The sequence below is a fragment of the Seriola lalandi genome, unplaced genomic scaffold, assembly GCF_002814215.2.
Source record: "Seriola lalandi dorsalis isolate HSWRI2012SDOR001 ecotype SW California unplaced genomic scaffold, Sedor1 jcf7180002053930, whole genome shotgun sequence".
NCBI lineage: Eukaryota > Metazoa > Chordata > Actinopteri > Carangiformes > Carangidae > Seriola > Seriola lalandi.
The window spans coordinates 334,373-354,334 of record NW_019524483.1 but is presented as its reverse complement, the minus strand read 5'-3'; the positions used below and the strand labels follow the sequence as shown (position 1 = coordinate 354,334).

The following is a 19,962-nucleotide window of genomic DNA, read 5'->3' as shown; positions in this document are numbered from 1 at the left end:
GTTTACCACATGGCCTAATGAGATCGATACCAGCAGACACGAGGGCCTAATAAACACTGGGGGACAGGGGAGACAAATCCCTCTCACTTCCATGTTTATAGTGTCAGTTCGAGGTCACAACTAAAAATCTCTCTGAATATTGTCTCTTACTGTCCATCTGCCAAAATCCAGATGAGAGAAAGAAGAAGAGAAGAGTTGATGGAAATGTTGATACCTTCATTTAAGTTGCCTTCAGTTATCGCAGCGCCTTCGCAGCAGTAAGCCTGACCGGCAACTTTCTCACTCTGGATTTCATCTCACAGGCTACAAACACTTCCAGGCTGCAGCCGATGATTATTATCATTAGCGATTAATCTGCAGTTTGATTTTATGATTAAGCAATTAATCATTTAATCTATGAAATGCCAAAAAATAGAGCCTAAAGTGACCTCTTTAAATGTCTTATTTTGAGTTTAAAACAATCTAAAACCCTTTACTAGTCAGTTTGCATTGATATATGACAGAAAAGCAGAAGCTGCAGTAAGAGAGGGATTGACATTTTTTCAATACTTTGTGAGAAAAAGAGTGTGGCGATTAATCATCTTATCATTTCAGCTGTAATTTAGTTCAGCCCTCTAAAATGGAGGACGTTGTTGGGGCCATATGCAGCTTGAGAGGAAGACAGCTGCTATTCAGCTACTTTTCAGGGCTGAAAAAAGAACTTCCATTTCCACTATTTGTCATAAGGTAAATATATCTGTTGGATTAGTTCAACCGATTTCACGGTCATTTGTTATTTTCTAGATTAATTTATAGCATTCACGTATTATTGACCATCCCGCAACTGAGCGGACATAACACTTCAAAAGAACACACACCTGTTGATGAGTACGTTGCGCCAACCAGACACAGCTAACGTGGCTTCAGGCTGCTGCAGCAAGAGTCAGATGATCTTATCACAGTCTGTCAATACACAAGAATTATGACTACCAGCACGGGGCCCCACTCCTCATCTTTAATGACCGTGTGCAGACCCTGCCACGCTCGCTGTTGTTGCTCTCATGAAGTGACAAACAGGCCCAGATGTGTTGGACTGTGGCGCACACACATACACAAATACTCAACCACGTGCACTCATTCAGACTGATCTGCACTTTCTTTGCTTTCGTACTTTAACGAGCAGAAGGTATCTGCTTTTCAACAAAAACAGGTACCGCTGCTCATTAAAGTCTGTTTATATTAGCTCCTGTGTGCTCGGAGTTCCCCTCAAATCCTTCTTTCATGTTCCCTTTTCATCCTTTTTGATCTCTCTTCTCACTCTCGTTCCATCCAGTCTGTCATTTCTCACTCTGTCCTTTTAGTTATAATTTAATCTTTATTCAAAGGAATAGGTCAGCATTTAGGGAAATATGCTTACAACACTTGCTAACAGTTAGACACGAATATTGAAACCACTCTCATGTCTGTCCTTTAACTTTGAAGCTATCACCAGCTGCTGCTCAGCTCAAAGACTAGAAACAGTAGGAAACAGCTCGCGTGGCTCCGTCCAAAGTAACAAAATCTGCCGAACAGCCCGTCTGAACTTCAGAACTAATACGTTTATCTTGTTTGTTTAATCCATGCAAAACTAAAGATTTCATGACAGATGCCACAAAATTGGAAATAAACCAAAAAACAAGCATTTATTAAGTATCATCATAAAAAATATTTAATCCCAGAAACAACCAAAACTGCACCTTACAACAACCCAAGACCAAGTTAGAGTGCTTCATAACATTAGCAGCCTGAAGACATTACACACAGTTTTCACAGAAATAAAGAACATATTTAGCAATTTTAAGTTTCCAGGCAGAGGAAGCATTTTCGCAGTAATCGTTCTTTCAGTGTGGATTTTGAGATTTTCTGTTAGTAAACACGAGTCCTGGGAACAAAAAGAAAAGCTGTTCACACTTCCTCATTCTCTCTCTCACACTGATGTGTCATTATAAAAATATTTGTTAAATCAAAAGTCACCACTGCGTATAAAAACACTCTGGTTGGTAGAAATCTGATGTGGGTTTGTAGAGCTGCTACATGGAAAGAGGAACATGGAAATATTGTCATTTTCAGTGCAATGTTCTGGTTTCATTTATTGATCTTGTGGTTACAGTGTTTATCTAGTGCTTCTCTTTTCTTCTCTTTCTTTCCGTTTCTTTTTTTTTTTCATCACCTCGAACACTTAAGTTGTTTTGAGTCTTGAACTCAGATCTCTCTCTGAAAACAACAGGGAGGTATCTCTCTGTTCGTTTCGCGCAGCACGGGGCGTCCTCCTCCTTCACTCGTGGCCTGTTGTTGATGGATGAGCAGAGTTTCCTCTGGAGGACTTTCCCCCCCGGGGTCAAGGCTAAAGGCTGGGTGGTGCCCTGCAAAGCACCGACACACGGCCTCGGTCACAAGATTAGCCGGAGATTGTCAATCTCTGAGGACAAAAAACACATACATGAGCGTATGAACACACACACACACACACACACACACACACACACACACACACACACACGCATATTAACATACATCATGGATTTGTGTGCATTCACACAATGATTAGTCCTGCCATGTGGAGTATGTTGATTTATGGCTGCAGGGGCCAGCAGTCAGTTGTTTAGTCTGAGTAACGCTGCAGTAATGCTTCAGGAATGACCGGCCAGCCTTAACCTGTATGTGGTGTTGAGGCGATATGGCCAGCTGTGCAGGCACAGACTTATGACTGAGCAGGAAGACCGCGATGTGTCACCAGGGCTTTCCCTACCGAAACACAATTGTGGTGAAGAGTTCCAGTTTTCCACATCATCTGTTCCTCCCCAAAACTCATCAGTCTTGTCTGGGTCGATGTTTGTGTTTCACGTATAAGTGCTATGTGTGACCAGGACCTTGGCTTGTGTGTGTTTATATGTGTGTGGCAATTGGCAAAGGCTGTGTTGCTGTGTGTGTGTGTGTGTGTGTGTGTGTGTGTGTGTGTGTGTGTGTGTGTGTGTGCGTGAGTGCGTGCGTGTGTGTGTGTGTGTGTGTGTGCGCGTGAGTGTGTGTGTGCCCAGAACAAAGTCTTTAGCCCTCAGGCAGTACCCAGCACCCAGACTTTCTCTCTCCTCCCCCCTCCCTGGCAGTAAAACACATCTGTAAGCTTCACAGCTCCTGTACAAAAACACTGGCTGCCCCTCTCTCACCAGCTGTATTCACTTTTCTTTCACCTGCTCTTGGCTCCATCCTTCACCCTGTCAGTCTGCCGCCCAGAAGCTGCCAGCTTTTACATCTTTCACTTCATGCTTATTTTTTTGTTTACTTACACACGCCTGTCTGTGGGGTTTAAGTTGCTTCCTTTCACCTACTTAGTCTGAATGAGTCTGAATGAGTTCTGATTGCAGCTAAATTGGTTTTACGCAATTTTGGTCTAAGTTTAGTTCCAATCATCAGTCTTATCAGTAATTATGTCACTGTATTCACCAAGCTGATTGCTGAAATTTGGGAAATGTGAGAAAATGAAAGCAAAAGGTAAAAGCATTTCCCAAACTGTCCGTTGTAAACATCCATCAGAGTTCCCAGACTGGCTTCTTGAGTCAGCTTAGCTCAGTTTTCATGAGGGGTTTAGTATTGTTTATGCTCACTCTAAAGTTGTTTAGGTAATCTGGCTAAACTGTTGGCTTGTTTACATCCTGTTTGATTGTCTGACCACTCACGTTTCTTTCCTTATGTTACTTTATTGTACTGATGCAACCGCAATGTCCCCAGCCCTCAGGCATTACTTCAGTGTGCACAATGTTATCATAACTGACTGGTTGCCATGTGGAGTGTAAATGATTGACAGGACTACAAAAACAAGACCCACGTAGGAGGTGACTGTAATTTTCATTTAATCAATATTTGCCAAAAAGAAAACATAGACAGGAGAAGATTCTCTAAGAGCTTTACTGGACTCGCTTGAGGTTCTTCAGCTTTTCGGATGAGAGGTGAAACGTCTTCAAGAACCTCAAGCAAGTCCAGTTTCCTTTGTGAAGCTCTAACAGACACCATGACCTGGATGACTGAGCATCTTCACACACGTAAACAGAAGATTGTAAAATCACAACAAGGACAAATACAAATTGTTTTAGTTAATCAACTAACAAATCAACTTTAAATAGTCATCTGATTATTTACTTTATGAAAATATGGGTATTGTTTCACATTTGGCCTTACTAGTGTCAATATGATACATTGGTTTTAGACACCAATACGAAAACAATACTTTTATCAGTGCTTTACTTTGAGAAACATAAACATGTCTTTTCTACAAAATCATTTTTGTTATTTGACAAAACAGGGCAAAGTTCTCAAAATCTATAGATTTCAATTAGGAACTATGACTACTGCAATAAAAGAAACCCCCCCCCCAAAAACAAACTTCTCAGTGATATAAAATAGTCTTAAATTGGCAACATTTGGATTCAAATCAGCATCTATAAAACAATAAGTAAGCAGCATTACACATTTCACCATATATTTGAAGCCAGTTTTCAGTATTTCACTATTTTCACTAAGTTGCTACTGACACATTTCAGTTCAATGCCAAGTTCAATAACCCCGTCTATGAAATGTCATTTTCATCTCAATGAAGCAGAGCTCAAAGAAGTTATCAGAAATCTGACAGCCAGAAACTGCAGGTTGTTCTCCTGTGTTATGGAGGCGTATTTACAGCAGCTTTAATTGGTTGATGCACAGGTTAATAAACTGGCATGAGGCCAGGAACATTTAAAACGGTTGCCAGGTGATTGAATGGTTGTGACTGTGCTATGGGCGTTCTTGTGGTTTGGGTGTTTTGATTTGATCCACAGGTCCAGACCCATCCTCACCACATCTTTAAGTATTTTTGCTTCTGCAAAAGGCATCCCCCTCCTTTCTCTCCGTCTTCGGCCCATTCAATAACTGCCCCCGTCCCTTTTCTCTCCCCTCCATCACTCCACCCCTCCCCACTCCCACTGTTCATCTTCCCCTTGGCGGTTACGAGGAGACCCCCTAACCTGAACACAAGAGTATACTAGCCTTTACAATAACACACAAATTCTCCTCCAGAGCCATGAAGCACTAGTGAACAAGTCTTCTCACTTCTGTTTTTACTCTCACTTCACCTCCTCTCCCTCCCCTATTCATTCAGTCCATTAGCCTCCCTCTGTTTTTACACACCCTAAACTCTTTTGGGAGGAGAATCCACTCGCCCTGTGGCCCTCATACAATCACCAACGCATGAATGCACACACTTTACATTTTCTTGCATTCTTTCTTTTCATTACACATCCTCGTTTTGTCTTTTAAGGAGTCTTTTTCACTTCACTGAAGCATCCCACTGCTGCACATTTTAAAATCCTTGTGCGTGTGTTTGGGGTCGTTGCTCATTGTTTATGGTCTTACAAGCATATACATTTGCACTGATACACAGAATCTATCAGGTTTAAAATGGGGCCCAACGTGTTTATGTCCTGCAGAAATATTTACAACCATTACCAACCGCATTTCTCACGCACATCCGGGCAGATTTAGACGGTTACTGGAAAACATCAGGTGACATGCGTATACTGACCATCGAGCGCTCACATACACTCACGTTCCATGGATGCAGTTCAAACACGCTCCCAAATAAGAGGCTTAAACCTGACAATAAACTATCGCTCGTAAATAACACAAAATTAAGACTCTTTCAGCAGCTTGAAGATGTGGCCTGGCGTACCACATAAAGTTTGACGGGCCGGTTTCACGCTTCGCCAGAAGAGAGACAACAGATGATCCTAATGAGAGCCTGGTGACATGACGGCCACATACATTCCTTCACACACAACGTAGTCAAAGTGTGAAATTCAGCAAGGCCGGTGTCAGTGAGTGCATGCTTGGACGTTTTATCCATGAGAGTGTTTTAGTTACACTTTGTCACAGAGGCGGGTTCACATGGGAACTGTCAATCTGTGTGTGTGTGTGCGCGTGCGTGCGTGCGTGTGTGTGTGTGTGTGTGAACTTGACTACTCCCTTGCTCTTGTCTCCCCAGATGAGGAACTTTCCAGCTGTTTGTGACAGCTGTGTGTGAAGAGAGGTTCAGAAAAAAAAAAACAAAAGGAAAAGAGGAACAAATCAAAGAAAGAGAGGAGGGAAAGACAAGAACATTGTGGAGCTAACACAGATTAGAGTTGCAAGGAAATCTGAGAGCTCTGTGTGCGGCATGCAAGAATGTGTGTGTGTGTGTTTGAACCAGCTGTATATCAGAGGGTTGTAAACTCAGTGGGTTTTTGACCAGGCAGGATGGTTGTGGTTTCCCAAAGTAATCCTACCTGATGAAGCTGCATGTGCGTGCAGTGTTGGAAAAAGTTGTCAGATCTTTTACTCAAGTAAAAGTATAACAATGAAAAAAAATAAATACTCCATTACAAGTAATGGCCCTCCATTCAAAAAGTTACTTAAGTGAAAGTACAGAGGTATCAGTAAAATGTACTCAAGCTTATTCACCACTCTCATATTTGTCCATAGAATATAAAGCTACTTAATGAAGTTTAGAGGTGTATGTATCTATGTGGATTTTATTACCTATGGACACAACCAGGCTAACTGTTTCCACCCGTTTTCCAGTCTTCATGCTAAGCTAAGCTAATTTGCTGATATCAGTAGCCTTGTGTATTGTATTATTAGATTTTTAATCCTAATGCATCAACATGAAAACTAGCTAGTAATCTTAGCTGTCAGTTAAATGTAGCAGAGTAAGAGGACAGAGAGACCACAGCTACATTAGCAGCCCTGAGGCTATACTTAAAGCACAGCTGGGCTTTGAGCTACATGCTAACATGCTCACAATGACAATGCTAAAGTTAAGCAAGTAAAATCTTTATTGCGCTAACTATATTTGCTATGTTAATGTGCTAACATTATGTGATAATAATGTGCTAATTAACACTAAATATAAAATACAGCCGACGATGTGGGGAATTTAATTAGTTTTGCAGTTGTTTTGTCATGAAGCAAAGAATTGGACAAATTGAAAATTAGACCTTATGATGACAATGGATGAAAATTCATTAGGATTCATCCTCTGGGGAACAAAAATACAACATTTCCATTTCCATCCATAGAGCCACACATGGCTAAAAAGTTTGATGTTTCCCTCTGAAATGTAGTGGCGTAGTGGTATAAGGTGGCATAAAATGGAAATACCCAAGTAAAGTACAAAAATTATGCTTTAGTTCAGTACTTGAGTAAATGCACTTCGTTATTTTCACCACTGTGTCTCTGTGTGTGTCCCACAGGAGTGGGGCAAAGCTCAGTGAGTTATAGTCAGTACAGTAAAAACCAGCAGATGCTCCAATGTTTCATTTGTTGTTTAAGTGCAGGTATGCTAAAACTCTTTCCACTGTACGGCTCCATGACTCTGCTTGAGCGCACAAGTTGGACATGTGCTCACACAGACGTGCACACACACACGCGTACACGTGCTCACACAGTGACTAGCATTCTGTGGTCATGCACTGAGAGCCACGATGGATTTATGTGAGCAGCCGCTTCCAAAAAATCCATTATTTCCATATGTTTCTAATACACCCGCTGACTGCCAAAAGCAGCATGGAGACTATGCGCGAATGTGTGTGTGTGAGTGTGCGTTTGTGTATAAGGGTATGGCGTGTTTGCACTTACCTCCATGATCTCAAGTTAATTCTCCTCCCTTTTATTAGCTCTCTTTCTTTGCCTTTTACTTGCCACAGTCCACTCCACCCTTACTTTTTCTGGGGACGAGGAGAGAAACAGGTTTACTAGCTGGGTGATTTCATATTAGTTCAATGTGTGGCACTGATTTTTTTTTTTACTTTCCTCTCTGTTTCTCTCTGTTTTTGTCCTCCAGGTATGTGGAGGAAGTGCACTGGACTCCAGAGCAGAGCAGTGTGCAGCGTTTAACACCCAGGAGTTCATGGGTCGCCTCTACAACTGGGAACCTTTCACTGAGGGTGAGGACTGAGTTAACACACACACGGTAGTTAAGGCTTTAGCTGCACAATACTTCAATGTGATAATAGGCTTATAGGAGAGGAGAAGGAGGAGGGGGTGGAAAAGCATCAGTAAAATGTGTGTTCAAGTGAGTTAAATGTTGCTCTGGTATTAGTATGTGTTGGCAAGCTTCGATCGCATGCCCAACCCACCACAATCCTCTCCTCTCATTGGAGCAAGGCTACATCGTCGAGGGTGGTGAGAGTCAAGAGGAAAAGAGAATGACTGGAACTCAGTCCGCTTTTCTTCTTTGCACAAAACACTCTCCCTCCTCTCTTTTTCCTCTCATTTGTTCAACATAGCCCTTTCTCCGTTCCTCTCCTGCCAAACTTCCCCTCCCTGCTCTGACTAAGCACACAGATTCCTACTGGGTGAGATAAAGAAAGAGAGCAAGAGAAAGACAGAGAGAGGGAGGTGAGAGGTGATGGGATGCAAGTGCTTTGTCACATGAACACAGGGAGCTAAGGGAGTCAACATGCATTGTGCGTGTGTGCGTGTGTGCGTGCGTGTGTGTGTGTGTGTTCGTGTGTCTTTGTTTCTCTGATGTGTGATTTTCTCCATGTGTGGTTACGCGTGTTTGTTTACTTTCTTGTTAAGTGTACAATAGTTCAGCGCAATGGAGATTGTGTCTGTTTATCTTTGTTTTCCACTGCTGGAAGGGAAGAAGGAGAAAGAGAGAAAACACTAAACAGATATTTGAGGAATTTGACAGAAGAGGAAGAGTGGATAGAGAGAATATTACAAACATGAGGGTTTGGGGAGTGAGGGGGGTAGAGAGATGAGAGAAACACAGCTGTGAAATGATATCAACAGTAATTGTCATTAGACTTAGAAATATGTCTGTGGAGCTCTGTGTATTTACAATACAACTTTATTGGCAAGTGCTAGCACTGAGGATGAATGGCTTAATGGGGCTGAGATAATATGTGGAAAAGTGTTTGCACATGTATGTTTGTGTATCTGTCTGTGATTACAGTATCAGCTGGCTGAGGTTCCTCAACACACTCACTGTGAGAGTGCAGAGCCAGAAACACTAGATCAGCAACACCACTCAACTACATGCATTAGTTTGATTTTATTCTCTCTCAAAACAACACACGTATAAAACGCTTGTCCAAATATACATAACACACACACACATCAGTGGTTTGACATTAATAATGGGTCAGACAAACGGGGTTGCTCATAACGATGAACCCACAGAGAATCATTTGGATTACCCAAGTCTGCAGGTCCCTCTTTCGACTCCTTGTTTTGGTTTTCCAGCCCACAACTTTACTGTTGTGGTTGACTGCTCCCATCAGCCCCTTCCCATTTTCAGCTGCAGCAGACAGCTGTTTGCTGTGAAAAATTTCTGATAAACACGCTGCATCCTAAACACTGGACACTACCTAATCAGCACCAAACTGCCGACAGAGGAAGTTGGCGATTTGGGTCGGTAAAGACTAAAAACAGAGCTGTGAGCGAGGGCATATTGGACTTACATTCATCAGGTATATTAGCTTTTGTTTTGAATAAGGTAACCTGATGGGAACATCTGTTTTGGCAAATTGAGAAATTAATTAAACTAAAATGTAATATTGCCTTAAAATGACCACTATATGTAACTTATTTGCATTACAGCAGGTGTTCTGCTGTGAGAGTCCCTGCTTTGACACAGGACGTCAAACTTAAAGGATCTTTTTTATATCTTTTGGTTTGTCAGAGCAGACTGAGGGCAGTTTTGAGGATAGAGGCAGATCTAGACGATGCATGCTGTACATCTGTACCAGTAGTCCTCGCCGGGGTATCAGTTGGAGTCAGACTGTCTGCATAAACACAGAGGGGCTTTCCTTTTACCCACCGCCCCTGTTTCTCTGTGTTTGTGAGGGGAAAGAGTGAGATTACTGTATTCATCCTGAGCTGAGCCGCTCTTAAATTTTCTCTATCTGCTGTGCGTCCTTGCCCTCTGCTCCAGTCCGGCTTATTTTATAACCACCGTGTCCTTGAGATCTGCTGAGATGAGGAGAGGACTGGACAGAGAGAGAAAAGGGGAAGAAAAACAGACACAACCTCTGACAGGGGTCTGACGGGGGTTTTTTTTTGTTTTTTTATTTTGGACAAAAGGAGCCACCAAATGGAAGATGTCACATTTATTGGAAGTTGTAAGATACTGTGATGGAGTCGATACAGTATTGTATGTGTCAAAACTATTTGCGGATGACGTCAGCTGGGTCACACACACTCGGTCTGTGCTGAAGATGATCCTTTTCCACTCTGCTAAGTAAACTGTATCACACTGTTTACCCATTCCCACTGGCTGCAACCCAAACCTTCATATCTAGCTTCCCATCAACATACTGGAGGCTGCGAGGAGTGTGTGTATATTGAGTAGTGTATTAGTAATTTCTCTCCAGCTGTACTCATCTGTTTAGGACTTTGTACAGTGCTGCATATACAGTATTTCCCTTAAGTATTTATGTTGAACTGTGATGCTCTTGGTTCTTTGTGTGTGATTCTCATGCCTCCAAGGTGACAGCCCTGTTGTATGTGTACTGCTGTTGTAAGTTTTGCAGCCTATGGTTTGGAACTGGAAGCTTAAACTGTAAAGCTGCCGCTGCGGTTATAAACCACAGAAGTGATAGTCCACACTAATTTCCCCATACAAGCTCAGCTCTGAAAGCAGTACCTCAGTTTTGTGCACGTGCAGGTGTTGTTTTACTTGAATATTCCCTTTTTTTTCAGGCCTCATCCCCGCTCTGCGAACCCATCATCCCCTCTTCCTGTCCCACTGCCTCTCTCTTTCTTTCTCCCTGTTGAAGTTTGTTTAGATGGAGAGATAATGGGGAAGTATATTTAGACAACATATATTCCACTGTCTGAACACTAAGCTCAGAGAGGGTGAGAGAGACAGTGGAAGAGAAAGAGCGACCAGAGATCGAGGCAAAAAGAGAAACAGAAAAGCAGCTAGAGACAAATGAGAGATAACGACCAAAATAGTAAGGAGAGATTAAGGGTGACTTAGGAGTTGGAGAGTGCTCAAGCATGACTTCAGGACAGGAATCAAAGAAGAGGAGATGGAGCATGAGGGAGACGAGACTGAAAAAAAAAACAGCGAGAGAGAGAGAGAGAGGCAGAGAGTACATGAGTGGCAACACGTCTCCCAGTTTTAGCTCCCCCTCTCTTTTCTGCCACTGTCTCCAGTCTAATCTCTCAAAGATAACTATGACAGACGGAAAGAGAGAGCAAGGGTGGAGAGAGAGAGGGTGGGAACTGCCTCCCTTTTCCACTTTCTTTTTAAATATGTACAGTATATCTGTCTCCCTGCAATTATCAGACAGTAGCAAAAGAAAGGAGGCAAACAAGTGGCAGTAGCAGTGCTGAAAAATAAAGTTTAGCCCTTTTGGATAGCAGTCATGCACAGTGACTCATGCTTTCATACACATTATTGTACAGTAGCCATCCATAATTAATAAGATTAACATTTGCTTGTTTATCAAAATCAATCAAATTAATTGTTAAAATCAATTAGAAAATAGAAGATTTATAGATGTATTGATTACTTTTCTAATTTTTCTGATAAAATACCATCATCACTCATCATTCAGTGTGCTTACCAGAAAATAAAGGAAGCATAAAAGTAGAATGAAAAAGCATGATAAGAAAATATTATAGAAATCAATTTCTTCTTTGTGTCACAAAGAGAGACAGTAAGACAACACCCCTTCCCTCCTCTTCTTTCTCTAATTGGCACCAGAAAGTTTCCACAAATGTTGACAATATACTGTTTCTTTTCGAATGTTTCATATGATCTCTCACTGTATTTTGGAAACAATGACAGAATTCATTAAGCTCTGATGTGTCTGCTGCACCACTGAACCTGTCACTGCTCCCTAAGCTCTTGCAAAAATGATTTAAGGATGTTGGAGCTGAGGTAGCCTATAGCCAGGCTGAAGGACCACTGCTACGTTTTTGAAGTTTATTTATCGGCAGATTGATATACCTAGTTATGCATTACCTTCACTTCCCTGCAAGCTTGTGGAAAGATAAACATCCGGTCTGGGTCAATTGCTTCACGTGTGTGAATTCCTCACCGCTTCCACCCACTTAGTGAGATAAAATACATTTGGTATTGCACTTACATATTTGGTCAGGCACAAAACTGAACATGGTGTCGTGTCTGAACTGAAGTGACTCACAACATACCTTTTCCCTGATGCAGATATACAGAAGAATCCCTAATAGGCCACTTTTTTGTCATTCAGTTAATAGTTGGTTCACTCTGTTCTCCAACTGAAATACCTCTGCACCATATCCCTCTGTTTGGGTTGAGTCCCGCTGAAATGGAAACCCACAAAACAACATAATGGCATCTTAACAGTCCTGTTTTACTAATCCCTCTCTTGTGTCTGGAGGTTTTCAATTTTTTTTTAAATTATTTATGCTGACTTGTGTTGCTACTTGTGTTACACCTGGCAAGCATATGGAGTCCCTTTGAGCTCACTACATACTACACAGCTTTTGAATTCTCCCTTGGACACACAAGGTGAAAGCAGGGATCCGGTATTTGACCTTTAGTCTTTGTTCTTGGCCATCTCCTATGAACCCCTTGACTTTGAAGGAGGTAGGGGCTTTGGGCTATTTGCTGTCAATGTCTTATTGAACTGGGAGAGGAATTTTTCCATGGTGAAACAATCTTCAGTGTTATTGTATGAAAATTTAGTGGCACCGTTGTAATATCTGGACCACAATTTGATTCCTTTAAAATGTCAGATTGTTTCGCAAAATAAAGACTTTTGGAAAGTTTTTCAAGGACAGAATAATAAAACTGTAGAATAGTTTTGACCACCACATTGGAAAAGTGTCATGTTGTTCATATTTACATAGAATTTAACAGTGGGTACATTTTTGTCTATATATGGCAGAGAAATATGACACCACGATGGGAAGTCACAATTTCAGAAGCACCGAAATTGTCCTTTTAACCCCTGAACTCCCAGAGACAGAAACCCCTCCCTCCCATCTGCAACTTAATATATGACCCCTTACTCAGGCTATGAGTTCATGTCTATAACTCTATTACACACACGTACACACACACACACACACCAGCTATGCCTGAAGCCTTTAACCCCTGTTCCATCCCCAATCTCTTACCTCAGAGTTAATGAGGAGCGGTGGACCCACCCACTTTCCCTTCCTGACTTTATCACCCATTTGTTTATCTCTGTCTACTTTTGTTGAAGGAATACTTCAACCTTTTCAGATATATGCTTTTTCACTTTCTTTCTGCAAGAAATTAGAAGATTGATATCCATCCATCAATCTAATATCCAGGTATAATTTTGTTTTTGGTTGATAGCCTGAACAGGAATTTTTGTTGGGAAACTATTTAGTGTGACAAGTCTGAGGACGCCTCTGACTGCAGGGAGCTACTCGGTGCCTCTGTTAGTAACAAGTTGATTGACTTATTGTTGGTGAGAAGTAAAAAAAAAAAAAAAGACTCAGACTAAATTTTGACCTTGAACAATAAATAAAAGGAACAAGCCGATTCATTTGGGTGTATGAACATTTTTCGTGCTTTAAAGATCGACATTCATCTCATGTCTGTGTGTTAAGTATGGAGCTGGAGGCAGGATGAGGTTGGCCTAGCTTAGCATAAAGACCTTTATGCTTTTATGCTATATGCTATGCATAAAGACATTTTTACACTAAGATAGGAAAGAATTAGCCTGACTTGATCTGTAGTTCAAAGTATACACCTTCCAACAAGCTCTAAGTAATCTTCTCTGTACACAAACAGAAACATTCAATGTGAGTTTGAGTTGAAACCACAGGATTGTTACAGCTCTTCTCATTTCACATTAAGCATATTTCCCCAAATTGTGAACTATTCCTTTAAACCTGCTTATTGTGTTTCCACGTGGACACACTCCTCTTACTTTCTCCACATTTTTTGCTGGTTCCTCACCCCTATTCCCCTGTGAGATCCTCTGTATTCTCCACTCGTCTATTTGTCTGCCTATTCTCCAAGTGCTGAAGGACTTTTCATTTCCTCTTTTACCTTGAAGCAATCTTCTCTTTCTCTGACTTTTCCCCTCTGTTCCTTGTTTCCATGTACATGTCTCCCTACAGTGTGCGCCCATTGGGTTCCTCTCATAAATCTAACCTTCCTCAAGCTTACGTTTACACTTCTGGGTATGTATCTCCCGGGGAAGGTGCAGCAGTCAGTGCACTTGAACAAGTGAGCAGCAGGGGAAATAGCTAATCGCTCTTTGACTGTCTGACAGTCATGTGTTATATGGTCTGACCTCGGTTTCCTGGCCACATGGAAAGACGTTCATCACCCAGCTGCATCTTCTCCTTCGCCAGGCAGACGCACAAAGACACAGCACTGAGTCACACACAGTCACACACACCTGAAGCAAACACATACGTTGTGCGATAATCCTACTATGCTCTCTCTCTCTCTCTCTCTCTCTCTCTCTCTCTCTTTCTGTGTCGCAGTCGGTGCAGACAAGCAGTGCGAGCTGACCTGCAGACCTGCCAGCTATCGTTTCTACGTCCGTCAGGCCGAGCGTGTCAGAGATGGGACTCCCTGCTTCAACGTCAGCTCGAATGACGTGTGTGTGGAAGGACAATGTCTGGTGAGTGCATGTGTGAGATTTTTGCTTCAGGTGTCTGAGTCCAAGTCCCTCCTGTCTAGCCAGGGGTTGACAAAGTCCAGAACCTGGCTCTCTTAGTCTCACGTCTGGAGGCTGATTTAAGCCTGGCATTCAGATTCGGAGTGTCTCCAGTCTTTTTTTATTACCCTACTCTGGGCCTCTTTTCTCTGTATCTTTCCCTCTTTCTTTCATTTGCAATCTAACTTTCTGATTTCACCCTCATTCCACCCTCTTATTTCTGGCAGGAATCTGGCGAGCAACAGTTACCAATTTGCACAAACAACGGTGACATAAACACTGGCAATGGATGTGAAATGTCAACAAGAGTGGAATAGCTATTCTCTGCTCTGTCCCCACTCCTCCTCCCACCTCTCCCTTGTTCCCCTACCCCACTTTTCCCCCCATTGTCTGACCCATCACTCACATCTTTTCATGTTCCTCTCCTGCCAGACTGAAGGCTGCGATGGGACACTGGGCTCCGGCTCTGTTATTGACAAGTGTGGAGTGTGTGGTGGGCGGGACACCTCCTGTCGAAAGGTGACGGGAAGCTTCCAAAATGTCACGGTTCCCCTTGGTTACCACAAGATCCTGGACATCCCACCTGGAGCTACATTCATTAACATCACGGAGAGACGAGCAAGCCCTAACTACCTGGGTAAGATGTAATAGATACAAAACAAACATACACACACACACACACACACACACACACACACAAATGAGGTTTAAGATTACTTGAATAATACCGTTTGCAGTTCCAATAAAAGTGAGACGCTGGCGAGGAAACTGCAGATTTGAGAATGAGATTTGGCCCATGGGTATGTGTGTGCTGGTTGAGACTGTAAATTTTGTGGCCTTGTAGACTCAGGGCAGATAAAGCTAGTATTGTTAGAGCCCAAAAGGAGCCAGTGAAGTGTGTACGTGTGAATGTTTGTCTTGCCAGCCCCCTGTTTGGTAATAAGACAGCACTCCAAAGTCTGTGTTTGTCAGTCTGAGAGTGTGTTTGAGGTTTACCTACGGGGGTTTCCTGAGAATTTACCGCTGTGTTGACTAAACAAGGTCAGAATGAGTAAAAAAAACACTTAAATCACGATCTTCTCCTCCCGTCTGACCTAATCCCCACCCCCTCTAATTTCTCCAGCCATGAGGAGTGGCACAGGGGCGTCAGTGGTGAATGGGCGTTGGGCTGTGGACCCGCCAGGGGAGTACCAGGCTGGGGGGACTACTTTCACCTACACACGACCTAGAGCACAAGCAGAGGGGGAGGAGGAGAAAGGAGAGTCCCTCAAAGCCCCAGGCCCCACCACCACACAGCTACAGCTATATGTAAGTACTGGAACACAGGAAGGCATTTATTTTAAACCCGTAAGTAAACATGAACCAGGGCATGACAAAATGAAGTTAATGATCATACACATACATGAGACATACATGTGTACACAGAGTATTTCGCATCTCTAGAAATATTGTTGTACGCCTCAAGGCTATGCTCTCCTGCTCTGTGTGAAGATGCTCCAGATAGTCAGCATTATTTTAGTATTATGGTGGGATAAAGACAGCTACGCTAATGCTTAGCCTGAGCCACATCAGACCATCCATGGCTTAATAATAACAACTCTAACCCCGAGCTAAGATCTTATTAAAGAACAGGAGTCATGTGTAGCTTTACATCCAGTAGCTGCAGGGCAGGAGGAGGTAAAAACAGCAAGCACCCACCGAAGCCAGAGTTTGATCTCCTCTGGAATCACATGCATTTTTAAGGCTTAGTGGGTTATAGAAATAAGGCTGAAGGTTTGTAACCATGCCAGCGGCACTCTGAGGCTATAATGCTCATTACACGTTGGAAAAGAAATTGTTGGATGGATTAAAATAGAAAGACAAGTCTGCTATCTGTAGATCATAGCCTCTGCCGGGAAATCAAATGCCTGGGCTATCCATGTAGCTTTGGTGTGAAGACACTGACCATGAACTGGAATGTCCCTGGTTCAAGTGTGGCCGGGACCCTTGGTTCTATTTCTCTCTCATTTGTTTATATCCCATGTATCCATAATAAAGTCTTATAATAGCCAAAAAATGCTTTTCAAAAAGAAAGTTTGGACTGTGGGCGGTACCACAGGAAAAGCCATGCTGTTACCTAAATCAAACGGGTTTATCCCCTGAACACAAGAACATCAGACTCCTGCTGATTAAGTTTAGATGACCTTCACTATGTTAAGTCTTGTAGATGGGCTGCAGGGTTTCATAGTAAGAGGAGGAACACATAGTGACTAGCACACACCCTTCTGAGGCATCCCAGAGCGTGAGACTGAATGTAAATTTCTCTTTGGGGATGAGTTAAGTTGTTTTAGGGTGTTTTCTTGTCAGTGGCTACTTTTTCACTTTGCTTTGGTCTGCAGATCATTTTCCACAAGGAGAACCCGGGCATCGACTATGAGTTTTACATCCCCGTTGAGAAGAAGGAGGGAGAGAGGGAGAGGCTGACGGAGAGAGAGAGGGAGGTGGCCAGAGAGAGGCCGAGGGAGAGAGAGCCAGCGAGGGCACCCCTCCGCAGTACGTCTGTCGCACCTCAACTTTCTGTTCTGTTCTCCTCTCCTCTGATTGGCTTAAACTTTCTCAGCTGTCTACGCTACTGCATGCTCATTGACATTCAGGAAGTATTCAGACCCTTTGCCATGACACTTGAATTTTAGATCTTGAGTCTTCAAAAATAAAGTGGGAGAAATAGGAGTCACCTGAGCTAAATTTCAAAGGTTCTGAAACAGATTAAATTCTTTTTTCGCTTTCTCATTATGGGGTATTGAGTGTAGCTTGATGAGGAAAAAAATTATTTTGGGGGGATTTTAGTATACGTCTGCAACATTAAAAAAAAAAATTGAATGGTGGCAGAATTGAACCCTGAACCAAATGTAGATTTTACATTCTTCATTCTTTCCAAATTACTCAAGGAAACATCAGCTCATATCCTTGGAGAATGATTGATGTGTTTATGGATTGGGATGGGTGTGGTTGTGGGCCAAGTGGGAGGGATTACTGTATAAGTGTGTTTGCGTGTTTGTGTATGACCTAGATGGGAGGCTATCTGGTCCACATGTTCGCTGTCATGAGACCCTGACCTCATCATGACATCATTAGCATCTGACTCACCGCCGTTCTCCTTTTCTCAGTAATTCAACATTGGTGTTTTGCCTCTTTCCTCACACTTTATCGCTCTTTGGTCCTCCTCCTCCTCATGTCTGTTTCCCAATCTTTGCCTGTCTCTCCCACCTTTCCTGCCCTTTCAAATTGGTCTTTATGTCCATCTATTTTTTCTTATCTCCCAGGTCCTCTCACTGTGTCAGTAGAAGACCCTCCTCCTGCTTCTCTCCCTGTTTCGGTCTCTTCTTTCCCCTCCTCATCTTCCTCCTCCTCCTCCTCCTCCTCCTCCTCAGTATTTTCTCCCCCATCCTCAGACCGGTGGGCACCTGACAGGTTGCGCCCTCGAGGATCTGCACCCAACAGAAACGCTCGGATCCCCCCTCGCACTGACCTGCCACCGGATACTCAGCCACCATTTGTTTGGAGAAGAGGCGGACTCACAGAGTGTTCTGCTTCCTGTGGCAAAGGTCAGATTCTGATAAGACACATACATCGTCATACATGTGTCATTTTAAAATTAATTGTATACACAAAACATGCTTCTTTTCTTACTTTGGATGACATGATGTCTCCCTCCTGTGGTTGATGGGTGCAAATACGAGAACATGGAGCTGAAGCCCTTGTCAATCTGTCCATATCTCTGTCTCTGCAGGTTCTCAGTATAGAGTGATTCTGTGTATAAACCGCCATACGGACGAGGATGTCCCGGAGAGGAAGTGTGACTCTGCGGCCAAACCTGTTCCCGAGGAGGAGCCTTGTAACACACACCCCTGCCCGCCATTGTGAGCTTATACACACTTAACCTTGAAGAGATGCACCTTATATAGGCTTTGCTTTTCTGTTTTTATCTGCAAAAAAAAAAACTTCCCTGGAAGGGAAAAAAATGCTATTTTCCCACAGAAGCTTGTGCATTTTTCATAGCTGATGATTTGCTGCACAAAAACCACAAAAATCTTATCAAGTCATTTCTGTCTGTTCAAGTTCTTAAACTCTTATTTTCCTAAAACAAGTCAAAAATTCAGGGAGTGCAGCAATCTGTCTTTAGTCTTTCTTGTTTGAAGATAAATTAATTTCTGGAAAATTCTTGAAACTAGTTCCTTTCTACCATAAACATGTTGGCACTGGATGGAGACTTTTTTGTAGTGTCAGTTTCTTTCAAGTAAAAAGCATGAGTCATCGACAAATTATAGCCGTTGGTGCCAATTGAGAATGATGCTGACTGTGATGAGTTGAGGGAAGTTTCAAGACAAATTGATCATCAGATTATCATCGTATCAGATTATTATGATTGGAAACCAGTGGCCGACATGAAAGTAACGAAACATGTTCAAAAATCTAAAAACTCATAGTCATGCTTGGGTAATGTTGGACATCATTGTCATTGTGTGCATATATGATTTACATTTAATATTTGTAATTTGTAAGAAGACTGAAATAAATGGCGTACAGTAGCTATCTGCAGTGTCAAAATATGGATGAAAGCAGTCGTTTTTCTGCATAAACAAACTGTAATATCTGTGATGGATTATTTAGATATTGAAGACGTTTGACCTTGTGTGATTTTCCAATAACATTTACCTTTAATTTAATTTGTCCCTCTCTTTGTCCCCTTCACTGTCTGTGTGATAGCTGGGAGGCCAGTGCATGGTCAGAGTGCAGTGTGTCCTGTGGCCCCGGGGTGCAGCAGAGACAGCTTCAGTGCAGACAGAGCTTTGGGAACCGCTCCACCATGGTCCACCCACAGCGCTGTGCCAGCCTCACCCCACCAGAGTCAACACAGGCCTGTCAACTTGGCCTCTGCTCCCACTGGGAGGTCAGCTCCGATTGGAGCACGGTAGGTTCATAATTCTAGTACATGACCGGGAACTGCATCTGCTCATATATCAACAGACATGGTTACAAGAAGCCTGTATCCCAGTATCTGTAAATATAACACAGACAGAAAGAGAGAGTGGGTGCGGTCTGGTTAAAATAAGCACAAGTGGTTTCTATCATAAATTTTAAAATGCCTTCATTAGGTCAGCCTGCAAGTATGTGATTACTTTTCAACTCAGAGACCACTGCAGACTGTGTGCCACGGGTTGGGTTGCAGCAAATAATTTTCTAAAAATGTTTAATTGTTAATGTTTCAAATGTTTTTTTGTTTTGTTTTTATTTTTTATTAGTTACACATTTT

General features: G+C 42.5%; 1 protein-coding gene across 2 annotated transcripts in view; it reads left to right on the top strand.

The window, feature by feature from the left end:
- The window catches only part of adamtsl4 (ADAMTS-like 4), a 35,449-nt gene that overhangs the window by 10,985 nt on the left and 4,502 nt on the right, over positions 1-19,962 (top strand). The window contains exons 5-12 of one of the 2 annotated variants that reach the window (XM_023402350.2): positions 7,865-7,967; positions 14,494-14,633; positions 15,102-15,306; positions 15,793-15,977; positions 17,048-17,201; positions 17,972-18,253; positions 18,439-18,568; positions 19,416-19,620. In XM_023402350.2, the coding sequence (XP_023258118.1) occupies positions 7,865-7,967; positions 14,494-14,633; positions 15,102-15,306; positions 15,793-15,977; positions 17,048-17,201; positions 17,972-18,253; positions 18,439-18,568; positions 19,416-19,620 (1,404 nt within the window). The remainder of the gene's footprint in view (positions 1-7,864; positions 7,968-14,493; positions 14,634-15,101; positions 15,307-15,792; positions 15,978-17,047; positions 17,202-17,971; positions 18,254-18,438; positions 18,569-19,415; positions 19,621-19,962) is intronic. The other variant, XM_023402351.2, reaches the window with a different exon arrangement.